Source organism: Phasianus colchicus, chromosome 5, assembly GCF_987193195.1.
Source record: "Phasianus colchicus chromosome 5, bPhaCol1.hap1.1, whole genome shotgun sequence".
In the NCBI taxonomy this organism is placed as follows: domain Eukaryota; kingdom Metazoa; phylum Chordata; class Aves; order Galliformes; family Phasianidae; genus Phasianus; species Phasianus colchicus.
Window position 1 is genome coordinate 612,305 of NC_143440.1, and position 26,574 is coordinate 638,878.

Consider the following 26,574-nt stretch of genomic DNA (forward strand, 5'->3'; position numbering starts at 1 on the left):
CTATGAGCAAATAAGAGATTTTGACCAAGTGGGCCACTGCCCTTCAATGGAGCAGAGCTAAGATACTGTGGAATAATTTTGACGTGTATATGAATGTGGAGACTGAAGCTGCAAGATCAACTGTGCCTCCGAGTACCGGCACAGGATGCAAAGTAACTTGGTTCTATGATTAAACCAGTAAGAGTGGTGCTGAAGGGACAAGTTTGAATGGACCCATTCATTATTTTTAGAGCTGCTCCATACAAAGCTACCTTTCTTTGGGCTTTCTTTTCGTCCTACATTCATTTCTGAGATCCTCAATACAAAGAGACACGGGACACACTGGAGTCTAGTAAAGGTCATATGAAGTGACAGAGGGCCTGGAACATGTGTCACGTGAGGAGAGGCTGAGAGCTGGGGCTGCTCAGCATGAAGACCTGAAATCTGTCTGGTGCGTGTCATCACCTGGTGAGTGAAGAAAACGGAGCAGGGAGAGGCAGGATTGAGAAGCAACAGGCATAAGCAAAAAGATAGGGAGTTCCACTGAAACGTAAGAAAAAGCTTTCTGATTGTCAGGATGGCCTCAGTTTGCCCAGAGAGGCTTAAGTCTCCATCAGTAATGGTGCTGTAGCTGGCTGCCCAACCTGGTGCACTAACACTACATGCATTTCCTTATTACCCACTCTATTTCAGTGCTGAAAGTGCAGATGCCAACTTCTACACTGAAGAAGACAGCTGGCCTCAAGGAGTTGTTTGGCCTCAAGGAGCCATGGAGACAGAATAAAGCTCTGCAGAGATGCAGCTCTTCATTTGGACGCAGGCTGCTGTCCATGCCTCCCAGCAGAAGTCACCACAGGAAGGGCAAGCTAAGGAATTGCTGGCTAGAAAGGGGGCTGACATGCTGGAGATTGCGACTATTCCTTACTGCACTGCACAAGTGAAGGAAAGTGAACGTCCCTCTGGAGTTATTTACAGGCAAAACTTCTTTTCTCTCATGTGTCTCACCTCACAGAGTTTGCCACAGACTTCAACCCTGCACAGAGACCATCTGATCAAGATGTGCAATGCTATATTATGAATATTATACGACCCCTGCCAGCGATCTGCCTCACCAACACTGCAGGCACAGGTGGAGTTCAGCCTCAAAGCATTCTTTCAGACTGCAGAAGCAGAGAGAACCCTGACACACACAGTTTCAGAGATCATCACACTGGTTAGCACAAACAGCTGCACACCCGAGGTACTTTGCAGGCACAGGCAGCACAGGAACAACGGCTTTGAGTGGCAGTGTGGGCTGCCAGCTGGGGGACTGGCCTCAGCACAGTGATCTGTGTGCAGCCTCCTCATGGGAGGATTTCAAAACCACAGAGATCATCAACACGCAGCAGAGTCTTAAATTCTCTGAGTTAGGACTCGAACGTTGTCTTCTGGGAATGAAGCATACCGTAACAGAAGCTAAGAATCACATTGCTAATAATTTCATTAAGTGTAAGGAGGGGTTCCTGTCTTCACATTGATTCTGTCATTGTATGGTTTTTTTTATATGCTGTCACCACATTATGCAGGTAACCTCCTACTCACAAAGCCTCTTAGGTGTGTTGTTATAAACTGAAGTCTGAAATGAGCTGACCTGCTTAATTAGGATGTCTACAGAGTTGAATGAAACAATTTAGTGCTTTGGCCTTTCTCTCTGCAAGAGGACCCTGGTTTCTCACAAGTACAACAGAGACATCTAAATGCAAAATGCAGTTTATAATGCTGATAAAAAAAAAAAAAAAGACTTCCACATCAATAAAACCTAATTCCCACAGCCAAGCTCAGTTTGTGGAAAACTTGCTTTTTTACTTTCCAGATTTCTTTCTAGAAATTCCTACATCTCTGCCCCTATGCTTTGGAGGAAAAAGATAAACCCATTTGGAAATCTCCATTCCTCAGAAGAATGATGCTGGCCTTGGTTTTGCTTTAGAGCAGTGCCTATGGTGGCAGCTGATGTCTCCACTGGAGAAGGCATGAAGTGTTCACTTGGGTAGCACACAGTCTGGCTCCTGCCATGGGAATAAACATGAGTATGAGCTCTATATGTTTCTGAAAAATCTTCAGTTCTGTTCCTTCTTGCTGGCAGATGTAACCTTCTGCAGAAGACACCGTCTTGGACAAAAGCTTCTGTTTGTTAATGTAACCACTTCTTCCACCTGTCCTGCTGCCTCTGATTTTCCTTTGTGAAGCTGTTTCTTCACTACTGCTCTCTTCCAGGCAACTGCACGATGCCATTACTCCTCATTTTTGGATTAGGGGCTTTTAATGAGTCTTGAAAGGATATGGTAAAGAACTCCAAAGTGATGCACAAATAGAGTATCAACTGTGCCACTGTACATGTAGGAATTGTGATGCAAAAGACACTCTTCTCTACAGATCTTCTCAGTAGAAAATGATCTGCTCTCTACAGAACTTTCGGATGACCCTGTAGGAATGTGCACAGTGCTCCGCTGAGCTGTAGGGGTTTTTAAAAGAAGTCTAATTTCTCCATCCTTCTAAAACGTTATGGGGGCATTCTCCTGGGGTTTGCTGTCACAGAAATCCAGGTCAAGAATCCAGGTTCATTTAACACTCAATTTAAACCTCTGTATTAATTGGAGTAGGTACCTTGTAGTGTCTGCAAATTCCACGCTTCTCCTCAGCATATTCTGCACTAGAACAGATCCCTTGATCAGCATTGGTGTCACTGCTGCAAATGGTGCAGGAAATACTCAATTTTTGGTTTCAATAATGAACCCAACAAAATCCCAACCTGAGCACAGCAAATTGTCATTGCAGAATTGTTCACTATGCAGTAGACTTTTTTCTAAATAAGCATAAAGTTAAGTACTGGTTTTCTGTAGCACATTGATAAACTTCCATAAATGGCTGATGAGTTTCTGTGGCATCAGGAAGCTTGTCTGGTTGGGGCAACCAAAATCACAGCTGCATTGATGGTGTCTGCTCAAGTCACTTACACACAAACGTGAGAGGAAATGCATTTCCAAGCATGGAAGGACAGTGCTCCTGCTCCTCTGCTCACTGCACCAGTGGCTGAGTCATCACAGCCTCAACAAATATTCTGTAATTAGGGTTGTTCATTTTAACAATGCTAAAGAGCTCTGGGGGAGAAGCTGTAAATATTTATTAACATTTCAATATTTAAATCTTTTTGCCACATCATATCCTGACAGTTATCCTCCTTGGCAGCTTACATTCCCTTCTAAGAGAGCAAATGCTCCAGAGCCCTTCTTATAAAGCATTATAAATTATAACCAAAGACTAAGATCTTGTCATCAGCTTCGTTGTAGACACAGCCAACGTTAAGGTGACAGCATAACATAGGCATTGCTCGTGGTGACTCCTGAAGCTGAGGTTACTCAGTTCTGTCCACAATGCCCTATTTTCACTTCCTTGTATGGCTGCTGAACTGGAATATTCATATTCCATATAAGAGAAGTTTTTGTAAATAGATCATTCTTATAAATCAAATTTGGAGATGCTGAGATGCACCATTTCAATACAACCTATTTTTTCTTTTTCTTTTATTATTATTTTTTTAAATGAAATCAGGAAGGAAATTTTCTTTTTTGCCCTCTCAGAAATTACTGCAGCTCTGTCTTTGAAAAATCTAAGTATGCAGATGCTTTGGAGTAGGGGTGTGAAATACAGAGATGGAGCTGTCTTACCGTCAAAATGTCTTTTACTATCCCTATACAAATGCAGCCAAATCTACTCATTACAGATCTCTGAAAAAAAAAAAAGCAATCACAGCTGACTCACTCAAGATCTGTTAGAATTCAGCACTACTGGCAAAACCCTTAATAAATACTGAAAATTAGACATTAGACTTCTCAAACTAGACACTCAAAAGAATCCCCAAATCTGGTTTAAAGTATTTGCATTAGCATCATGAAGGAGCTCTCACACTGACCCTTTACATTCAAAAGCACAAAGCCTATCTCAGCTGTCTTGTCCCGAGAGGTCTTTCCCTTTCTGCAATTCATTGCCCACAGCAGAAAACATCTTCCAGATTCTACAAGAACCGAGGCAGCAGTGTCTCAGATAACAAGTTCCTTCATTTCATAGCCCTGCTGCATTCCTAGTTCTTGATCCAGTCTTATCAAAATCAAAGCCTTCAACAGCTTAAAAAATAAACTCAAAAAAGAGACCATGAAACTGAAGATTATTCTTCAATGTATACATTACAGCATTACTGAGGTTAAAAGGCAAGCATAGCCCACCTCTTTCCAGACTTCCACAACCTTTTTGCAGCTTCAGTGTTATTTCAGTACAATTAGTCCAGTTTTACAGCAATAAAACAACAGCAACACCAAACTCCACCAACAAGAGGATCTCAAGTCTCAACATTTTGCCTTAAGGTAATGAATCATAGAATCGTTAAGGTTGGAAAAGACCTCTAAGATCATCCAGTCCAACTGCCCATCTACCACCACTTTGCTCCTCACTACTACATCTGTCCTTTCATTGAAAGCCTCCATGGACAGTGATGCCACCATCTCCCTGAACGACCTGTTCCATTACATCACCACCTCTGAGAAGAAATCCTTCCTAATATCCAACCTGAACCTCCCCCGGTGCACCTTGAGGCCAATCCCTCTTGTCCTACAGGTGTTTTTCAGAAGACACCAATCCCCTCCTCACCACAACCTCCTCTTATGCAGTTGTAGAGAGCCATAACACGTCCCCTGAGCCTCCCCTCCTCCAGACTAAACAATCCCAGTTCCCTCAGCCACTGCTCCCTATAAGACTCGTGCACCAGACCCCTTGCCAGCTTCACTGCCCTTCTCCGGGCATGTTCCAGGACCTCAATGTCCTTTTTGTAGTGAGGGGCCCAATACTGAACACAGCACACAAGGTGCGGCCACACAAGGGTTGAGTAGAGCAGGACGATCACTTCCCTGCTCCTGCTGGCTGCCTGCCCTATTTCTGATACAAGCCAGGATGCTGCTGGCCTTCTTGGCCACCTGGGCACTCTGCTGGCTCACGGTCAGTCGAGTGCTGACAGTGCCCCCAGATTCCTTCATGCACCTTGCCAGCCGCTCTGCCCAAGCCTGTAGTGTTGCCTGGGGTTGTCGTGGCCAAAGTGCAGGACCCAGCACTTGGTCTTGCTTGAACTTCATCCCACTGCCTTCAGCCCATCCATCCAGCCTGCCCAGGTTCTCTGTAGGGCCTTCCTACCCTCAGGGAGATCAACACAACCCCCAGCTTGGTGTCTGAAAACTTACCAAAGGTGCATTCAATTCCCTCCTTCAAATCATCAATAATAATACTGAACCAGATGTACTCCAATATCCCTGGGGAGAATCACCTGTAACCAGTTGCCAGCTGGCTTTAACTCCATTCAACCACCACCCCCTGGGCCCAGCCCCCTACCCAGTTTTTCTACACAGCAGAGTGTAGCTGTTCAAGCCAGAGACTGCCAGCCCATTTGTCCTGCCCAAATACACAGAATCACACAGAATCACTAAGGTTGGAAAAGACCTATAAGATCATCCAGTCCAACCATCCACCTATCACCAATGGTTCTCATTAAACCATATCCCTCAACACAACATCCAAACGTTCCTTGAACACCTCCAGGGAAGGGGATTCCACCACCTCCCTGGGCAGCCCATTCCAGTGCCTGACCACCCTTTCAGAGAAGTAGTATTTCCTAATATCCAGCCTGAACGACATCTGCTCTGCCCAAATATTTGACCACAGAGGGGTGGGTGAATCATAGCAGGATAAAAATTAATAGTGCAGTAGGAATGAACAAACAACATTTTACAGTGTATTACCCTACTGGTCAGGCCAGTATAAATTTCACAGGGGATACACAGAACAACCTACAAACAACATAAGACTGTTAAACTACTAACTATAGAGCAATTCTGACTTACTCCCACAAACAACATATCAAAATACTAATTTCACATTACACATAATACACTTTTCTAGGAGACAAGAAATGGAAGTCTAAGATATATCTAGTAAAAATGATTTCACAATGACTTCAATTTGACATGCTGCCTGATAATTCTATGAAATGAGAGAAAAAGGTTTTCTAGGCAACTATTATGAATTTGATGCTTTGGCTATAATTGCACTTTACTGTGAGCTGTAAATTGTACTGATTATGTTTGCAACTTAAAGTCCAGTCACCTCAACACTTAATTATCAACAGGAATAGCTTAATAATACTTCACCTATTTTACTTCTATAACTGGGAGTACAGCTAAATACGCAAAGACAACAGCAAGCCACGATGTACTGTTGAAGCACTGAGAGCAGAGCTGCTGCCAGCAATCCAATAAAGCAGGAGTACACAGGCTTGTCCTGTCTTGTTCACCAATGTTCTAATCTACTTCCATCTCCTTTAACAGTTTTCAATAAATTAACAGCAAATGAATTAAATACCATTACAGCACACTTATTTCATTTGCAGCACCAAAGACATAGGACGTTTGGTAGGAAGCCCAGACACGATAAAATAACTTGATCCTGCTCCTAACACAGGAACCCTCTGCTACGGGCACTGCAGTTGCCACTGGCACCAGCCTGGTGCTGTCCTGGGAAATGAGCTGCCCAACAGCTCCAGAGAAGACAGGGCAAGCACAGGAACCAGGCATTTACACCAGAAGTTGCCACACATGTTTCAGAGTCAGATCCCATAATGAAAGAAAACATGAGAAATAGTAGCACTACCAAGGCACACTTAGAGGCTTTACTGTAAACAGCCCGAATCATAAACGATGCTAATAACACAGCCACTGCACTGAAGATGAGAAAAATCAACACTGCAAAAAGCCAGTAAGAGATTTCTGAGCTGTATTTAGAAATGAACTCATTTAAGATGCAGTAATGAGTGCTGCTACGCTGCGTAAGATTTTCCGTTTGGATATGAGTTCACAACTTGGCATGTCATAAAATACCTGCCACAGCACTGTGACACACTCTTACAAACAGCTGTTTTCTGCCATTAATTTCATCAAACTACCCTCAGTGCTATGTGCAATAATGAGCATGAGCTGCTAGTTTTAGAATGATGTTGAGCATTCGACAGCTCTACAAGGTAACTTGTTTAGAGAAAACACAAATTCTGTCTTACATGTGCACCGTGGGGTTTTCTGGTGGTTTGTGGCTTTTCCCCCCCCCCTTTTTAACTGGGCATCAGTAGCATAGTGGTAGACAGCTGAACACATCACTGTGGCAGCAGTTGAAACACAAGAGCGAGATCTGCACATCAGGACTCAGCAGGACAATGCACACAGGATAGAGGAGGATGACTGCATGTAAGTAAGTGCTCATATAAACAAAACCACGTGCTGACAGGATTGCTGTTTCCAGTAGGAAGAGCCCGGAGAAACAGGGGAGGAAGGCTCTGCCGTACATCCCCAGCGGTTTGTGCATGCTGCGCTTTGGGCTCAGAGCTCCAGCCGACTTCAAGTGTGATCTGTGCCAACCACGAGGCAGAAAGGTCCCACAGTAACTCAGGAACAAAACGCTACATTTGTTTTGATCGCATTAAAGTCAGAACGCGCTATTAAAAGAACTTGTAGCAGATGACTGGGTCCCAAAGAACCACAGGCAATAAATTCACGTGGCAGTTCTGTTTTATAACTTAAGCCCTGCTTATCCTTTCTTTGTCTATTCTCATTACTCCCTGATACAGAATTAATGCAGAAATCAAATTAAATGCTCAGGAAAGTGTATGACTGAGCTGGCCTGGAAAAAAGAAAAAAATACTAAAAGCAGTAAGGTAAACATCTCAATTTGGAAAGCTTTGAGATGTGCAGTGTGCCTCTGACTGAGCAGCCAAAAAGCACAAAGCCAAGATGGGGACTCTCAGTGCCAAGGAAGGAACAGTTGCTCGGGGTCTCGCAGGGGTGCTCGCGCTCAGCAGCGAGCCTGGTGGGAAACTCCCAGCCACAGTGACTTCACTCAGTAACTCAGCTGACCAAAGTTAATATAAAACAGATGGAAAAAGTTTGTTTTACACCAACATTGGACTATTGAATTATTTAGCTTAGAAAAGACCTCCGAGATCACCAAGTCCCACCCTAACCCATCCCTACCTTGCCCACTAACTCTCAAGTCTCCATGGTTCTTAACACCTCCAGGGACAGTGACTCCACCAGATTCCTGGGCAGGCTGTCCCAGTGCCTCACCACTCCTGATAAGAGATTCCTCCTAATATCTGACCTGAGGCATAATGAGGCATTGGCACCCTTCAGTGACAGGCAGAAGGCTTACACCAACAGATCGAGGCTTTGGCTGACCTCTCAGCATTCCCCTGAAATGCTCCTTGGTGAGCCTTCAAACACCATTTAGCCTGAGCCAAGATGACTAATGGTAGCCAAGATGACTGATACAGTATCACAGAATCTTTAAGGTTGGCAAGAAAAAGCAACCACGGGAAAAGCCACAGATCACAGTCAGGTAAGCGAGTGCCTTATCTCTCCCCTGCACTTACAGGGAGAGAGTTATCACACGATAACTATTTCACAATAAATAAATAAAAAGGTGGAATACTTCAATAAACATAATATTTCAAAATACTCAGTGTTGGTGGTATACACACACACTTCATCAGATTTTGAGAGCATAATGTGCTGTAACTTGTTACCTTGCAAGTTCTGCTTAAGCTGATTTAGATGCAAAATACTGATAGAATAGCTACAAAATATTGATGGATACTCACTGAAGTCAGCAGACTGTTTGCTGTTCCTCCCAGAAGCTGGAGGACCTTCCTGGGTTCCTCACCAACAGAACATCCCTATGCATGGGGGGATCCACGTGCAAGTCGTCAAAGCACATTCAAACATCAAGCAACTTTACCACCTCTTGAAGAAGGCTATTTTCTCCAGCAGGACCAGCTTAACCAGTAAGCCCAAACGTGCCTGTCACAATGATTTTTAACACACAATGGAAAACAGTACAGTTTGTTGTGCACCTAAGTTTGCATAAGCATGCACTTCAGGAGAGCATCAGTGTCATCCTGCACATATTTCTTCAACATCCTGCACAGCAATTCAGCCCATCTCCTCAGCTGTGAGCACAGTTCAAGCAAGTGACACTCGTCCCACTTCTGCAGATACCTCTCCCACCTGCATCTATGAACTCATTGGGAACTCCACAGGACCAATAGCCCATGTGTCAGACACAGCTGGCAGATCAGAAATCAGATCATAGATTCACTGAGACTGGAAATGATGTCTAAGATTATCAAGTCACCCTACCGCTAATATTGCTTACTAAACCACGTCCCCAAGTACTACATCTGCCCTTTCATTAAACAGCTCTAGGGACTGTGACAGCACCACCTCCCTGGGCAGCCTGCCCTATTTCTGATACAAGCCAGGATGCTGCTGGCCTTCTTGGCCACCTGGGCACTCTGCTGGCTCACGGTCAGTCGAGTGCTGACAGTGCCCCCAGATTCCTTCATGCACCTTGCCAGCCACTCTGCCCAAGCCTGTAGTGTTGCCTGGGGTTGTCGTGGCCAAAGTGCAGGACCCAGCACTTGGTCTTGTTGCTTGAACTTCATCCCACTGCCTTCAGCCCATCCATCCAGCCTACCCAGGTTCCTCTGCAGGGCCTTCCTACCCTCAGGGAAATCGACACAACCCTCCACTTGGTGTCTGAAAACTTACCAAAGGTGCTCTCAACTCCCACATTCAACTCATCAATAACAACAGCTTTAAGCAGGATGGACTCCAATACCAGCCCCCCAGTGCCCACTCGTGACCAGTCACCAGCTGGATTTAACTGCATCCAGCCACTTCTTCACCCAGCAAAGAGCATACCTGTCCAAGCCACAAGTCTCACAGATGTTGAGAAATTTCCTGTGTGCACAAGTAGATAGCAGGGATTTCAGCAATGATTGCATACAAAGACAGTTTTAGATTTCCTTGTTTGGACACTTGTTACAACAGCTACAGAAATTTATCCTACTCAGGCCCTGCACGATGCACTACATTAACACAGCCTACAGTTAATGCTGTTGAAAACAAACCACGTTCCCAGAATATCTTCCTGTAAGAGTATCTCTCTGGGGTAATTCTAATTATCTGCATTATATTTTCAATATTGGATGCATTAATGTATCTGATAGAATTTGAGTATTCCATACGTTATCATCTCAGTCCTGTTACCATTATCTATTACTTTTAATTCATCACTGATTTTTAAGATGAGCTATTGGCTTTTCAACCAAACGCACACGACACAGACAGCCCATCTAATGGGGACCAGAGATCTGCAGTGTTGGAGGACCACAGTCTAATTTCAGATAAGCATCATGTGCACTTCCCTTGGAGCATTCAGAGTTTCATTAATTGCAGCAACTCGTTCAGGGGCTTTTAGAGGACAAAAACAAGGGAAGTATCGACACATTCCACACACATTTTCCTACATGGGACACTGAGCCCTGTGCTGCAAAAATAGAGCCAAAAGAAGTCATTCAAAAAGGAAAAACTGCCTGTGACATCTGAGATCTCATCCTCATGAACATAAATGGCAGCGCTGGCCCCAACTGACCGGTGTTTTCACCAGCAGATCTCCAACTCTCAGCCACACTCCTGCAAGAAGCGTGCAGACAGCTTCCAGAATCCCAAATTATTTAATGCTGACTGTGCTGCAGGAACACCGTGCTTCAGCTTCACCTCCTCTGCCACGAACACATTGCAAGCTCCCAGGAACGTAAGGTGGCTGGCTGTGCAGAACCTTCTCTAAGATAACAGGTACGTTACTTTAAGCATACTAATAATCAACACTTGGCAGCACCTGGGAACTGATCGCAGGGGTCCCAACTTGCAGCATGTCTCGATGAGCTGACATTTCCCCAGGCAGAACACCACCATCGTGCCATTTCACTGAGCGTGCTGAAAGCCTGACATGTTTTTCTCTGCAGTCTAGCTGTAACACAGCTGTAATACTCTCCTTCTTTAAGTGCACTCAAGGTATCAAGTCTTAACAGCGTTCAACTAGCGTCCCATTATCTGTCTGAAATATCCACAAAGATATTAGACAGCCTTGTAACCAGAAAGACTGCTCAACCCAGTTAGTCCTCACCTGTTCACGTAATCCCAGTCCCCTCCTCCCTTAATCTAATCACTGAAACTCATTCACAGGCACAGCTTTCAGTGCTCTGATCGATAGACTGGTCTCAAGGCTCACCCTGGCTGCTCTCCATGCAAGATGGTTGGTTCTGTCTGTACCTCCTGCTGCTTCACGCCGTGCCTGCTGAGCAGCACGAAGGCTGTCCTCTCCATGGGTTGCAGACAGGATTTTCACAAAGGCCTCCCCAGGAACAGCAGAGCAGCTCCTGCAGCACCTCTGTGCCAAGGACGACAGAGGAAGGCCATCCAGCACTCGCTCTGGACTGAGCCTCCCTCTTCATCTCCCCCTCAAGAGATGCAGGGGGCTCATGGAACCCCACCCACACCTCCCTGCCTCTCAGCACCTGAATTAGACTTCTTTCCCCCCCCATTATGTCTCATGTTAGAGACAAAGCAAACGAAGACCAGTATTGACATTTGTTCTATAGTACTTAACATTTAAATAGGGCAAATGAGTACTGTCCAGTGAATATTTTGATACTGCTGCTAGCTGATGGACTGAATTAGTGGGGAAAGGATTTGATTAACAAAGAACAAAAAAGAGGATGGAATAATTAATGTCCAGGAAAAAATTTTTACAGATGATAAATCACTTCAAATCAGACCACAAGTATGATCTAATAGCCTGAGATTTCAATACGACATTTGACTTTATATATCAAATTTTTATTAATAAAGTATGAAATGAACATGGTGCATATGCAATGGATTTAGAACGATTAAACTGAGCAGCAGTGCTTCTAATGGACTCCCATGGGAATCAATTCTCAGCCTTCAACATTTTTATCCGTAACCTGGAGGAAGGAAAAACTCCCTCTGATGAAAGATGACAGTCTGGGAAAGAGATGAGAAATGAAGCAGGCAGGCAGATACGGCCATGCATCAGATACATCTGTGGAAATGCCAATGGATTTCATGGCATACATGTCTAAGAAGGGGAATAGCAACTTGCAAACTGCTGCTTCCATATGTAGGAAAAGCACTGCAGCTTCAGGGGCTGCAAGCCTTGCTTTTCTTGATGGTACCACAGTCTGCAGTGTAGACTTACTCTAAGAATGTCTTGCAAGCAGACAGGAATAATCAGATCAAAGGGCACTCGTACAGCAGCAGCCCTGTCTCATGTGTTACACCTGGCACCGATGCTGTCTGGACAAGGAATTCCAGTCCAGCTGTGGGGGCTGCAGCTCCAGAGGGATGTCAGAGAGCAACTCTTCAAGAAGGGCTCACGGGAATGATGAAAAGTGGGAAATATGCCTTCCACTGAGCCATGTGGGAACTCAAAGTGAAAGGCATGGCTTGATCCCAGCGTGCGAGTACTTAAGCATGACAAAGATAGCTCAGAGCTCTTCAATCTGGTGGCCAACAAATGAAGTGGGACATATTCACCATAGAAATAAGATAAAGATTTGCGAACGCGATAGCAATATCCTTCACCGATAATTGTGGTGAACTACCCAGCCCCTAAAAAAATTAGTTAGGATTGCACAGCATTCTAAAGATTATTAAAAGCTGCCCTGAGCTGTCAGTCACTAAAAAATAAGAAATCTTAAGTTCCACCATATGCAGGAAGCAAACCCAAAGCTGTCAGTGATTCCTTTCTGACCGCATTACCCACAGATCTCTTACTGATAGTTCTCCCTGTGTTCCACGACCCTCATTACAGCTGATCTTCCACTACCCTTGTCCACGTGAGAGGACAGAGCAAATGCTGTCTGTGTTCAGGAACAGCTCAAGCTGGCCAACAGGATTTCTGTATCGGGGCTCTCAGTGGTACGTAAAGCTGCCTCTGAGCAATTGGGAGGAGACATGCTAATAAAAAAAAAACCACTTGGTATTTTCATACTAATTATGCAACAGGAGTCCAAGAGCTTTTTTCATTAGCCACAGAAAATAAGAGGTAAGGATAGACAGTAACGCTTTCCTTCATAACTGTAGACCCACAAAAGCACCCCATCAGAACTCTGCTCAGTGCCTACAGGCTGTGCACTGGAGACACAACTGCAGCAGAGAGCTGTAAAAATGCATTCTCTTTCTTAACCAGCCACAACCCTTATAAACATCCAGGCTTGCAGCACAGGTACCTTCATCAGCCTAAGCTGCTCACCGGATCAAAAGCAAGCTGTAGAAAGAAGGAATTAGGCAAGCCTAAAATGGTTTCTTTTCAATCAGCTTCTCAGAACTTCGGCTGCAAACAACACAAGATGCTCTCAGCCATTTTTATACCTTTCAAAACACAAAACAGCTGTTTGGTAGCAATCTGCTCCCAAAGATCAACTTCAGTTTCCCAGCACTTTTCTTGCCATCTCTACGTCAGCTGCCAGCATATTTTATCAGCCTCAGTTATTTCATTGTTTTGTAGCTCCCAGAGAAAACCAATGCAACAATCTTTGTTTGCCATTTCTTAAGAATGTATCTCTTGACATTTCAATTTCCATGCACTTCAATGTTTCACCACTCCTTTGACTTTCATACTTACATAATCTGTATCTTAATATCTAGATTTATAAAAACACGATGGTTGTGTTATCTGAGATGGTAAATATACAAGCTTGAATTTTTAAAATCTGTACTTCTCAAACACAAATTAACTGAAGACATTTATGTGCACGTAGAAGATACTGCAATGCAAACAGCGCATTGCTGACACAGGGATGCAAAACAGCCCTGCTGCTTTTTAACAAAGTGATCTACAGATGGATCTTCATCTGTATCGGCCTCCTCCAGGAATTTTTTGTCACCATCCCATTGTGTGAGCACATGGGATGACTGCACACAATCCATATGTGTATTGTGACAACAGAGCTCCCTAGGCAGCAGCCAGAATCACAACTTCTAGGCTCTTCGGTCATTATAAAGAAAACATATAGACAAGCAGGGAAAAGAGGAGACATTTCAGGAGTCAACCTGCTGCTATTTCACCCACTGATGCATCAAACCTGAATGAAATACCTGAACACTGCACTGTATGGCAAGAAAATTTACATTGATTGAACATGAAGAATCCATGGGAGAAAGTAGAGGAAAAATCACATAAGACTGCGTATAAGCATACAGGTGTATAATTGACAAATACACAGAGAAGTCAGGCTGGTCTTCAGAGAGCATATGGCTGGAAAGATCATCGTGTTGGAAAGAGATGATTGGAAACAAATGGAAAAGCTTACCTGTGTCCTGAGCTCGCAGGAAAAAAGCCAAGAGAAGAGACCTCCAGAGAGAGATCCTTCCTCAGAGGCAGTCAGCCCCTAAATGGGGTCTGAGAGGTGCAGCCAGGCTCCACCTCTTCCCATCACACAGCCGAACTGCCTTCACCTGTGCTCCCAGGGCTGACTCACTGCGTGCCTCAGGTGGTCAATCAGAGGTTCAGGCTGTGATCAACTGTGTGACTCCCCTTACAAGAGCAACGCTGCTGTGCTGCTAACAGGCAGTGATATGAGCAAAAAGGAATTGTAGGAAGTCTCAGGTGTACAGCAACACAGGTGGGAGAAAGTGTGTAAATACACTGCTTTTTAAGTCTGAGTTTTTACGTTTTCCATCTTTGAATGCTCTTTCATTTTCAGTTCCTTCCTCCCTCTCCCAGAATGGGATTTTCTGTCCTCCATGAACCTGACCTCACCATTAGCACTGGAATGGTAATCTCAGACATAAAGACCAACTGTACCACAAACACTGTAACCACTTTAGCAACAAACCACTCGTGTGAGATGTACAGAAGATACAGGGAACCGTTTTCCTATAACTGAATATCTCCATTGGGTGGACCTGTGTCCAAGGCCTACCGGGGGTATCCCAGCTTGCCCGTAGGAAGGCAGTGTCCCTTTGGATCCCCCGCCCTTTGGATTACACATAAAGCACATATTAGTTCAGCAAGTAGAGTAGCTCCTTCCTCAGGCTCTGCAGAAGGGAGTTAGAACAGTAAATAAACACTGGAATGCTCATTATTTTTAATGAAATGTTGATACGTTTGGATGTTGAAGCCTAAATTCATATGCAAATATCATCAGTATTTATTTCAGCAGAAACAACCGTTCCCACATGACTAAGAAAATGTCATAAACAGAAAATTACTCACACTCCCCTGCCCCTTGTTCATCAACCTGATCTCAAGCTGGTGCATGAGATTTCAGAGAGCAGCGCAGAGAAGACCAGAGGCCATCAGATAGGCAGTGCATTGCTGGATGACTGGCCGTGGTTCTCAGTGAGATTGAGAAGTTCTCCACTACCCATCGCCCCACAGCAGGCAGCGAGCATTCTATGCAGACAAAACATGGAGTCCCTCCAACCTCATCAAAGATTCAGGTTGCTTCCTGTAGTCTTACGAGAACAGTTCTGTCACAGTTGTTTCAGCACACGTGAATTGGAAGTATCTGGTATCCAAGTCAGTGCTAAAGCCAGGGTTATTTTTGTAAACTAATGTGGAGAATAACTCAGGTCCAAGGAAGTAGTGGGAGCAAGGTAACTCCTGACTGGTCAACCAAAATCCAGCGTACCCATCAAACCCACCAAAAAGCATCTTCTGGGTGCTGCTGGAGGCCACATTCTTTCCACCCACGCTGTAGATCCCCATATTATCTTGAATAAAGAGTCAGAAATTGAACTTCTTGTTCATCTGCACATTCTTCGACAGAGCGTCCACGTGTATTTTACTCTTGTTGAGCTCATCAGAACACTAAAAAACCAAACTGAAATTACTGATTTTGTCAAATCCTGGGCTCACAGCGCTGGATATCAGAATCCTACCTCTACACAAACCCTCTTCTCCTTCCTCCACACAGAAGCGCATCCAGGGAGCAACCCGTGCCCAAATCCACTCCAGGCCCTCACTTCTGCAGCACCTGAAGCACACGTGGCACAAGTGCCAATCCTGGCTGCTTTGTGCAGTTCAGGCGGTGTGCTCAGGTCACTGCCATCCACTGAGACCCCGTGGGCCACAGGACTGGCGGTGGCAATTTAGCACTTGGCACGAAGCGCTCTCCAAGCTGTTCAGCCAAAGCTCCAGCTGTGCTGGAGGCAGCATCACTGGGTTTGGAATTGCTGTTAATTAAGATGAGATCTCACTGTGCTGGTGTTCAGCAGACGCACAAGAAGAAAGAGAGTTTTCCCTGATAAGTTTATCATTTGTAGAGACCAAACAAACACATGGAGGAAAATGAAGCCCTGTAAGTCTTCAGGTAAAGAAGCATGAAATATTTCTGAAATTAAAAATCATGCTTTCCACCAAGAGCCAGAAATCCAGCCGCTCCACATTTGATGGTGAAAGCACTGAGGTCTGGCTCAGAGTCACAAATATGGGAAAGCCAACCTGCAGAGCCCCACACCTCATCCTGCCAGGAGCTCCTGGCAGGGAGATCTTTTCCCTTGTGTTGGATTTTCCCTGAGGCCGAGGGAAGCATTGCTACCACAGCTGTGCAACCTGTGATCTGCCTCCTGAAGCACTGGCAGCAGGTGAGGCTTCACCCCACATGCCCTGAGTTCTCCACTTCGTCTTCACTCACAGTGATGCCACATGTTGCACACAGGTCATCTTCCCATATGTAGGAATACTCCCCCATGGAGAAAGCTATCTTAAAAATGCTGTGGGACAAACGCTTTTCCCATTGCTTAAGGCAGCACTTAACACCACTCAGACCTCATGCCAGTAGACCTGCTGCAGGAGCCACTTACATCGCAGTAACAGTCACAGAAATCAGTACAAGCACATTTTCTTAACAGAAATCCAGAATGACATGGAGCCTGGCCTACACAAACATACAGAAGCCAACCTTAGACAAAATTAGCGTTGTTGGATGAATCCTAGCCATACATTTTGCCCCTAGTTTCAACAGGAGACAGCATCAATACACTCTGCCTCTCTGGGGGCCAGAGCTCTTCAAGCTGATCGAATCCCGAATTATGCACCACAATTCCCAATAAATGCTGGACAGGACCAACACAGCACTGCACGCAATCTCAGCTGCAGCTCCCAAACCCGTTCCCTGCAATGGATTAAGCACCTCGGCACAGCTGCTCGGCCATCCACAGTCCCCACGCAATGCCACCGGTGGTGGGATTTCTCACTGCCTTTATGTGTGCTGTCACTGTGGGCTGCGATCAGTGCCGGCGCAGCTCCCCGCCTTTTCTTCCCAAGCTGCAGGCAGTGCAATGCCCACAGCGATATTTTCGAACAGCTTTGGATCTCCCACCGATGGATACCGGCACAGGGCTCAGCAGTTTGTGTTACACACGGGCACAGACGGCAAAGGAACAACGGCACGACACTCGTGTCGGCTCCTCGGCGAGGAGGCATCGCGCCCCATTGTCAGCGATAGCCGGGCTTTAAAATGCAGCCGCGAGGGATCGGCTGCTCTGAGCGGGGGACGTTTCGTAATTCAGACGCGGAGAAGAGTTCGTACGAAGCGCAGACCGAATTGTCGAGCACAGTAAAAGACGAGCCAGCCCTCCGACTGCAGGGCAGTCGGGCTCGCAGAAATAAATCAGCCCGCAGCATCTGAGAACGAGGAACGGAGCGCGAGGAAACCCCTCGGTCCGGCTGCAGAACCGGCACCGCCGCACATCCCCGCGTTAGCAGCCTCCGAGCGCGGACCGCGCTCCTGTTTCTCTCCCTAAACGCGGCCGCGTGTCGGGCTCAGCCCCTTCCTACGCCCCAGCACAGCCCAGCACCGCGCTCGGCGCCCGCGGGCGCACAGAGCCGCTGCCCGAGGGAACCGCGCCTGCACGGAGGTCAGCGGGGGTACGGGGACGCACGGACACACGCGCACACATTATACACATTATACACACGCACACAAACCCTCCCGCGCCCCCAACCCGACGGTCCCACGGGCACGGCCAGCCCGGCACCCCCCGCCCGGCCTCGGCTCCTTACCCCGCTCCGCGCGGGCGCCGGGTGCGAGCGCGACGATGGCGACCAGCAGCAGCGGAGGCAGCAGCACGGCGGCCGGGGCCCGGCGCGGGGAGCCGGGAGCGGAGCGGAGCCCCGCGGGGTGAGCCCCGCCGCCCGCCGCCCGCTGCAGCATCCCCGCCGCACCGGGCTCTAGAGCAGGGGCCGCACCGGGAGGAGGAGGAGGAGGAGCGGGGAGCTCCGCATGGTGCCGGCGGCCAACGCCGCAGGATCGCTGCTCCTCAGCGGCGCGAGCCCTCCGGCCGCGGGCGGGCGGCGAGGAGCTTCATCCGCACAGCGCTCCGCTCGCCGCCGGCACGGCGCTGCGCGGCACGGCGCGGCAATGCCGAACGCGAGGGGCGGGCAGCGCGGCGGGGCGGTGCCGCCGGGACACCCAGCACCGCGAGGCGTCACGGGCTGCGGCTCGCGAGCCCGGCGAGAGGAAAGGCTGCCCGCCCTCCCCGCCGTGCCCGACGCCCATACGCCCCGTTTGTGCCGCTCTGCCCGCTCCCTGCCCGCGATGAGCGCTAACGACGATCACAAAGAAAAGATGGCAGTTCCACGGCTGAGAGCAAAGCGGGCGGCCCGGCGCCTCAGCGCCCCCTCGCGGGCGCAGCCCTCCCCACGCGTCGGCTCCCGTCTAAAACCCGCTCCCTTCACGTCCTTTCTGGCTTTTGTCCTAACAAAATCGCCGCGGATAAATCCCCGTGCCGGTGACGATCTGCCCTCGTTGGCTGGAGGTTCGTTGCGCCGGAGGTTGACATGAACGACTGAAGCTGAAATATGAGAGGTAAAACTCAGCCTCGTTCCTCCCTACTGAAGAACGGTCAGTGCTGTTCCCAAGACTGAGGTTTTTAGAGCCACCGGAGTCTGCTCTACTGAGAGATAAAACACATCTTGGCACTGGCAGGGAGAATGTGGGCCCCCACCCACCCTACCACCAAGTACTGTGCCTCCCCACAGCGGGCTCTAACTCCTCTCACCGTGTCACCCGCTATTCCTCCAGCATCCCCAGAGCTCTGAACCACGCAGAATGAGTGTGAGACATTCAGGCCGGAGGGAAGCACGAACTCAGCCTAGTACCATATCCATACTTTGACTAATGCTGCCTTAATTCATTACAGGAGTGGAAATTACGTCTGAGCTGCGCTGGTTGATGCAAATCTGCCATCATCGTCATCAGGCCTTCACTGCTTTGTGAGTGACAGGGAACAGTAGCTCCTCTGTTGCTTCCCACAGACCGACGTCTCTCCAGCTGAAAACCAAAGCTAATTCACTGATAAAACGGAGCATCGCCCTCAGCCAGCCTGTCCCACTGCACTTCTGCAGCGTGTGACAACCGTCACGGGCTCTGAAAGGATTTCATTGAATGAATGCTATTGCAAGACCAGTTTGCAATACATTTGTCCTGTGCAGGGAATGACAGGAAAAATGCTCTCCACACCTTGAACCAGTGGTGGGTGAGTTACCTTCAGTTGAGAGGAAGACGACTTATTCCTAATTGCCTTCCACAGCCCCGCTCCTCCAGCCGACAGGAGGGGGCACAGGGACAGCTGGACACTACTGTTAAACCAAGAACAGTAAGGGCCTCACAGGCAGCCCTTCCTTGGTTGTTGTTTCCACAGTGAAGAATGAAAAATACACCACGACTATGGCCTCACTTTCTGTGGGAAAAGCGAGGCACAAAGCCAGCGTCAGTGCGCATTTAGAATTACACAGTACGCACATCTGAACACAAGGAAGGAAAAGGAAGCAGCTTCCAAAGAAATGCATGCATCTACTATTTGGGCAGAGCTGCGTTTTCACACGTTCTAAGGAGCAGTGTTGCAGGAAGGAACTTCATCAGATGGTCTGACCACTGGGCATGGAGAAAGGCCATGCACAGATGACTAACAGCAGCACCCAGTGGCACGCTCCATGGCAAGCACAGTACCCCTGCCTAATGCCAGCCCTGCAGCATTCAGAAATGGAGAAGCTTGGCTGAATGATTACACTGGAATTTAAGAGCTGGAGCCCCACACGTGAATTTTCACTGCCTTTACCTCAGCCCACAGCCCCGATGAAACACAACAAGGAAATCAAAGTCACCGAAACGCATTTGCTGCAATATATATTTTAATTCAAAGTGAATCTCGACAGTAATACACCATAAATTCTTATTTTGACACTCACCAAAATAGTCACCTGGAAAACCCGCTTTTTGTGACAAAGTACAGAAGGCTTGGTCACATTTAAATCACTGAGAACTAGAAAGAATTACTATCGCAAACTGTAAGAGACATTACATCCATAAAAAATTTCCCAGTCCTCATATTGTAATATTGCACAGTGCAATTGCTACATGGCGAACTAGTGTAGCATAGAAATCCAAAGCAAACAAACAAACAAAGAAAAAGAACAAAAGAAAAAGGAGAAAAAGAAAGCCACGAGTCTACAAATTGTTAAACAGTAACAGTTCAAACTCATTAATCAAGTCTTTATCACTGGGTAATTCTAGAACAAGTCTTCCTACAGCTTGCAGTGTGATTTAACTTTTGCTTAACACAAACCAAGTTAATTAGCAGTATAAACAGAAAGTTTAAAAATTAAAACCCAAAAAAAAAAAAAGTTAATACAGTAGCATATTTGACCAATAAAACACCCTGAAGTTAAAAACCGAACACAAGAAATTCATACAAAATCTTGCAAATTAAAGTAATATGCAGATATGCAGTTCTGTAGTCATGCAGTGTTTTATTTAAAAAAGGCAATAAAACAGTAAGACGTATAAACGCTTCTCAGAGGATGACTTTTGTTCTCCTCCAGGAACGGCCCTCTGCCTAAGCTTTTTTTTTGCTGCAGGGGCCCCGGACACAAGAATCCAGGCTCTTGGGACGTGCTGCAGGACTGGGGAAAAGTCATCCGCTAGGCTGAATTTCAGCTGTGGCAGAATCCCAATTATGCCGCCCGCTGAAATGCAGACATCTCTAAAATTACCGTATGGAGGAAGAGCAGCAGACCTAAGGTGGGGCACATTTACAGCAACTTTGTCCTGCGTAGGGTAGGTACTCTGACATACAGATAATCTGTCAATTGAACAAGCACAGCAGCTCCGAACCTCGAGCACGTTAAAAAGAAAGCACAGTGAGTACATCAGACCAGTGACGATCCCCATGGCCCCGGAAAAAAACAATGCAGTATTTTTATTTTTTTGTTATCGCAATACAAAATTCATTTACTCCATTTGCATTGGTGATTCGTGGTGTGTCCATTGCCTGCAATGGAGTAAGCACCAGAGAAGTGTCAATTCCCAGCACGAGGGAGCTAACAAAAAGCAATCTGCTGGACCATATAGCGCGAGTTGGAAGTGGCAAGGTGGATATCCAATTAGAGCATGCTCTCGACTCCGTGTGTTTAGGCTTCGTAGATAGGTTGATAAGATTTCAAATTAATCAGGATGCTCCTAGTTCCTAATGCATACTTTATATATACATTTATACTTGTACAAAATGCATAGAGTTGATTACTAAAAACACTGAAACTTTTGGGAAAAGTTAGGTTTCTTAATTTTCAGTGTGATTAAAAATGTACTGCTGGTATTTTATTTTTTATGATCTAATACTGTTGTATTTTAGTTATTACTTAAAAAATAAATCAAATGTAGGCACATTTATTTCATCCAGACATTCGTTAAATAAAACACTGCTTGTGTTAGTGGAGTAAAGAAAAAGTTTACCAGTTATTAGCTTATTGACAGAGTTAAACTCAACTGCTTTGCACTCTTATTCCAGTCAACATTGCAAAGATTGTATTCCAGATTTTGTTTTAAAAAAAAGTTAAGTCAAGCCTGCAAGATGCAGCTTCTTACGTGTCTACACAATGCCAATATGAAAACATAAAAAAAAATTAAGTTACATCAATACATCCATTTATATGCAGTGATGAGCTCAAAGTTAATGGAGATAAAATACTGATGCAAATAACACACCCAAAAAAACATATGCAATCATCTTTCCTCATTTACAGTATAGTAGTTACGACACTTCAAACATGAAAAAAAGAATTAAAAAAAAAAAAAGAACAACCCAAAACCCGGCTTCTATTTCATGTAATTAGACTTGTACAGAAATCAGAAGGCTAAGAAAGAACTAGTTAATCACCTAATTTCACAGCTATCTGAAGTGGCAATCATTATATAGCAGCTTATCTATGATACATTCAAGATAAATGATACAATTTATTACTTGCCCATAAGCTAAAACACGGCCTCAGTTTAATACCTTCTTTAAAACCCATCTCTACACTACAGTATACTTGAGGTCTATGAAAAAGTAGCTACCTTTTATAGGAAATGGATGATTAAGTCTTTGGTGCTGCAAAAGCAACTTCATTTGAACAAAACGAAAAACGGAAAGACACACCTCCTAAGGAAAAGCAAAATGCCAAAAGCATGTAACTGACGTCCCTGACGGAATGTATTCAATAAGCAAACACCCGCAACAGGCTGAAACAAATACTAGTATGTAAAAAGACTAAAATCTCTCCCATGCATAAATGAAAGATTGCACACAAAGAACTCACATCTTTTCAAGCTTCAATAGTAAATATTCTGCTACTAGTTACTGAATACTGCACGGTTCGCTCAAGCTAAGATGAAACCACACCATGAGTCGAGGAGCACTTGGCTGTTCTCTCATTACTGCTCAGCCACGCCTGCCGCACCTCTAACATCTGATGATGCCCAAGTAGACAAACACTTTAAAACAGACTACTTAGATTGTATTGCAGTTCCACGGAACAGTACGGAATACTGTGCTGTGTGTCACTACTCAAGAGCTACTGAATCAACTTTTCTTAAGCACTACTAAAGTCTTTTCTTGAAGCTAGATCATTCTGGGAAAAAAAGACAGCAAAGGTCAGCTACAGCAAACCATGCTGCCTTCTCATAAGGAAAAAACACCAAATACTAAAATCATACCACACAAAACCCAAAATGAGCAATACGCTATCAAAAAATCAGCAGATCTGAATTTTTAAGTGCTGCAGTCCTCAACATTGATATATAAGTAATAACATTAACAACCTCAAATATTTAAGGCACTATGTGTGGGAACAGTTTACAATGCAGCTGAGATTATTAGGACGACGACATTTAAGAGCAATGTTTAGGCTTCTTTGCCCATGCAAAAGACACATGCAATGTGAAGAACAACAGCCCAACTCTTAGATAAGTGACTCAACATTTAAACACCAAGGTACGTAACACAAACAAGTTACTTCTACGCTGTACTGCTGACATATGTGCATCTGTTGCTCTAATTCTGTACACTGAATGGCTTCCAAATGTAGACGTGTCTTGCACTAGTTAGAAGGCAATTTTATAAAAAATAGCAGGAGCAAAACCAGATTTCTGCTCCCGTAAGTCACCTGTCTAAAGTTACTATATAAGAAGATAACATGACCAAAGACAAGTTATACCAAATGTGCAAAACACATTAAAAGTGAGTTTTTTTTTTTTAAAGCTCAGAGTTGTTTAAATTGCACCCAAGTCTACATGATTCAAAAAAATAATTTTCCTGTTGTGCCATGGCTAATATTTAATAAATACCATGTTTCTTCTTAAGTCAAACTTCCGTATCATTGAGCTTCCTCAATACACTCTACTTGAGTTCTCACATAAATGGGTACTGGCTGAGTTTTGTTGGACTCAATGGAAATCCTGTGTAAGCAGGTGATGCTGCAATGTACGAATGTGGTGGAAAAATTGGTTTGTACTGAGTCTGATGAATGGTTGGGGAAGGTAAAAGGCGGGGATTTATGCCAACTGGAACTTGGTGCACTATAGCACTGGGGTGAGATATGCTGTACGTCGGATGTTGCAGTAAGGGTCTTGAGGTACACGGTGAAGCAAGGAGGTGGGCAACGGGTGCAGCAGTGCTAAGGGGTGCCGACGATGGGTACGGAAGAATAGCAGGCTGTCCTCCCAGGTGGGTGCTTCCAGGGAGATGTGCGTGCACGGTAGTGGGGTTTGGACTTCCTTGAGGAAGGGAGAAAGCATGACTGGCAACGCTCGCTGGGATGTAGGCCTGCTGCCTTCGATGAGCGTAGTTCCCATTCCATTCCTGCGGCGCAGATCCGAAGTGCTGCACCTGCCCATACACAGAAAGGGACAGGTCTTAATATTTCTGAGTTTAGAGACGGTTTGAAAAATGGAATAATGCACTAAAACTAATCAACTCAAAATCGAGAGAAACAGAGACAGGAATAATTAAATGCTTAAACAAAAAAAAACATATTAGCTATTTAGATAGTAGCACAGACAGGAAATCTGACAGTAAGAGATGATAAACAGAACACAAGTTATTTTAATGCTCTTGCAAAAAAAAAAAAGAAAAAGAAAGAAGATAATATGCCATGCTGGGCTGTTTTAACAGAAATACCATGTATCACATGAGCAAGGTGCTTATTCCACTCTACTCAGCACTGGCTTGGCATCAATTGGAAGTGCTGCATTCAGTTTGGGCACCATAATGAGGCACAAAGAGGACAAATAGGAGAGAAATTTTAGAGGAGAGCAGGAAAAATAATAAACGGATTGAAAATTTCTGAGACAACTAGGCAAACAGAACTCTAGGGCTATGATCACAGAAAGATGTGGCAGTCATTTAGAATTATAAAGACAAAGACTAAAAATCAATTACTTCCATTAAGTGACATGGACTTTAAACTACACACGGCATCTACCAAAGAAGGAAGGCTCAGCATAAATTTTTGTAATGAACATAATATCCTACAATTTCTGCTAGGAGCTTGAGTAGCTGCAGCCACTGAAGAGATTAAAAATTAATACTGTGCTGATCACATTAAGGTTTGCTTAGAATTAATTAAATCAATCCTTCTGCATAATCATGAGGAAGGGAAGATAGCGTCGCCACCCAAATGTTTCTTTCAATCTAAACTATTCAAGTCATTATTGGTAAATCCTCTTATCTACACGTAGCATACTTGCATTTAATATTTGACTTACAATTTAACATTCCGTTACTCTGGAAGACTTATGCAAACAGATACTGTTCTTATATTAAATGTAGATATCCAGGTATCTTACTAAAAGCTCAAGCGCAGCTACAGCTCAAAATTAATTAATTAAAAGAGCTCCAACTTAAGGCTGTAGGTCAACTTCAGTTCTCAGTCACAACAGACACATTCAATACAACACTAGGTAATGACAAAAAATCAAAAATCATGACAAAGGCTTTTAAATGAGCCTTGGGTATCTTCCAACACCGGACAGAACTACGATCACAAGCTCCTTCCCACTTCACTATCTGACTGCAAGGGTAAGGCAGAGCTGGCTTTGCCTCTATGTACTCAAACTACAAGTACTTTCCTGCACACTACTGACAGAACAAGACAAAGGCAGCTCCAGTTCCTAACTGCACACTATAAGCATTTTAGCATTCAGACGTAGAAAATAAATATACCAATGTTTTTCACTATGACTTGTGCCCAAGTAATGACTTGTGCCCAGTAAGCTCAAGATTCGAACAGCTCTGCCATCGAGTCGTTGAAAATCTGCAGTTGCTATTTATCCCAACTGAAAGTGCAAGTAGTCAGTGTGTTTGGAAACAGAAAAGTTGTTCTGTGATATAAGTGCACATACCTGGCTGAAGTTTAAATGCTGCTGATGGAATGCTGATGCCAGTTTTTGCTGACGGTTTCCCACAGCAGAAGACTGGGTTTTTCTTCCCAAGACAGACCGACCATTTTTCAATGGCTGACAAGTAGCATCTTCCAAGATACAAATGAACAATGTTATGCTTTTTTTGTCTTTACTCAGTTCTAACAGTTCAAAGACAAAATTTCATTTGCTTCAGCATACAGAGGGAAATAATAAAACAATACGTTAATTCAAGGCTTAAAACCTTGCAGTTCGTAAGTGTTTACTGCAGATTAGCAGATACAAGAGTAAACCTACCTGAGTATGGCTACTGAATAAACAATTCACATTCCATTTTGGTCTACTGATGTAGAAAGGAAAAACCACCTTAACTCACTCACCTGTGTTCACCACCTGTTCATCAAGACGTAATCTGCTTTCAAGACTCATTGGTGGCACCACTACTGTGCAAACAGCTGATTTGGTTTCAGAATTAACTGATGCTCTTGCTTCCTTATTTTTGTTGGTATTATTATTAGCTACAAAGCCATCTTCGACAAACGGGCTGTCATGTCCTGAAGAGTCTGAAGTTGGGGAACCATCCACTGTATCGCATCCACTTTCCTGTTCATCATCTGACATACTACCAAAAAATAAATGTAATGCATTAAAACAAATACGTATTCATAACACAGACTCATTTTTTAAAATAACACAATATATTCATAAATGAAATGACTTAAAGGTGAATGTTACATTTTACTTACACATGTACGGGCACTCAAGATGGCAGCTGAATATTTAAGACTCACTCCACCCACAAATTTAATGGTTCAGAGAAAGGCTGTAACTTCTACATAAAGATTCAGATGTGCATCTTTCACCTACTTTTCTGATTTTTTTTTTTTTTTTTTAAGGTAAGCTTGAACTTACAGTTCACC

The 26,574-nt window shown here is 44.9% G+C and overlaps 2 protein-coding genes across 11 annotated transcripts in view; both read right to left on the reverse strand.

Annotated features, from left to right (window-relative positions):
- The window catches only part of KIAA1549L (KIAA1549 like), a 109,205-nt gene extending 90,671 nt beyond the window's left edge, over positions 1-18,534 (reverse strand). The window contains exon 1 of the mRNA XM_090142076.1: positions 17,980-18,534. Coding sequence (XP_089998202.1) covers positions 17,980-18,130 — 151 coding nt within the window. The 5' untranslated portion in view covers positions 18,131-18,534. The remainder of the gene's footprint in view (positions 1-17,979) is intronic.
- A 5,022-nt stretch (positions 18,535-23,556) lies between these two features.
- The window catches only part of HIPK3 (homeodomain interacting protein kinase 3), an 87,726-nt gene continuing 84,708 nt past the window's right edge, over positions 23,557-26,574 (reverse strand). For all 10 annotated transcript variants that reach the window (XM_090142085.1, XM_090142086.1, XM_031607334.2 and 7 more), the window contains 3 exons: positions 26,035-26,276; positions 25,637-25,764; positions 23,557-24,122 (listed from right to left, as the gene is read on the reverse strand). In XM_090142085.1, the coding sequence (XP_089998211.1) occupies positions 23,646-24,122; positions 25,637-25,764; positions 26,035-26,276 (847 nt within the window). In that variant the 3' untranslated portion in view covers positions 23,557-23,645. The remainder of the gene's footprint in view (positions 24,123-25,636; positions 25,765-26,034; positions 26,277-26,574) is intronic.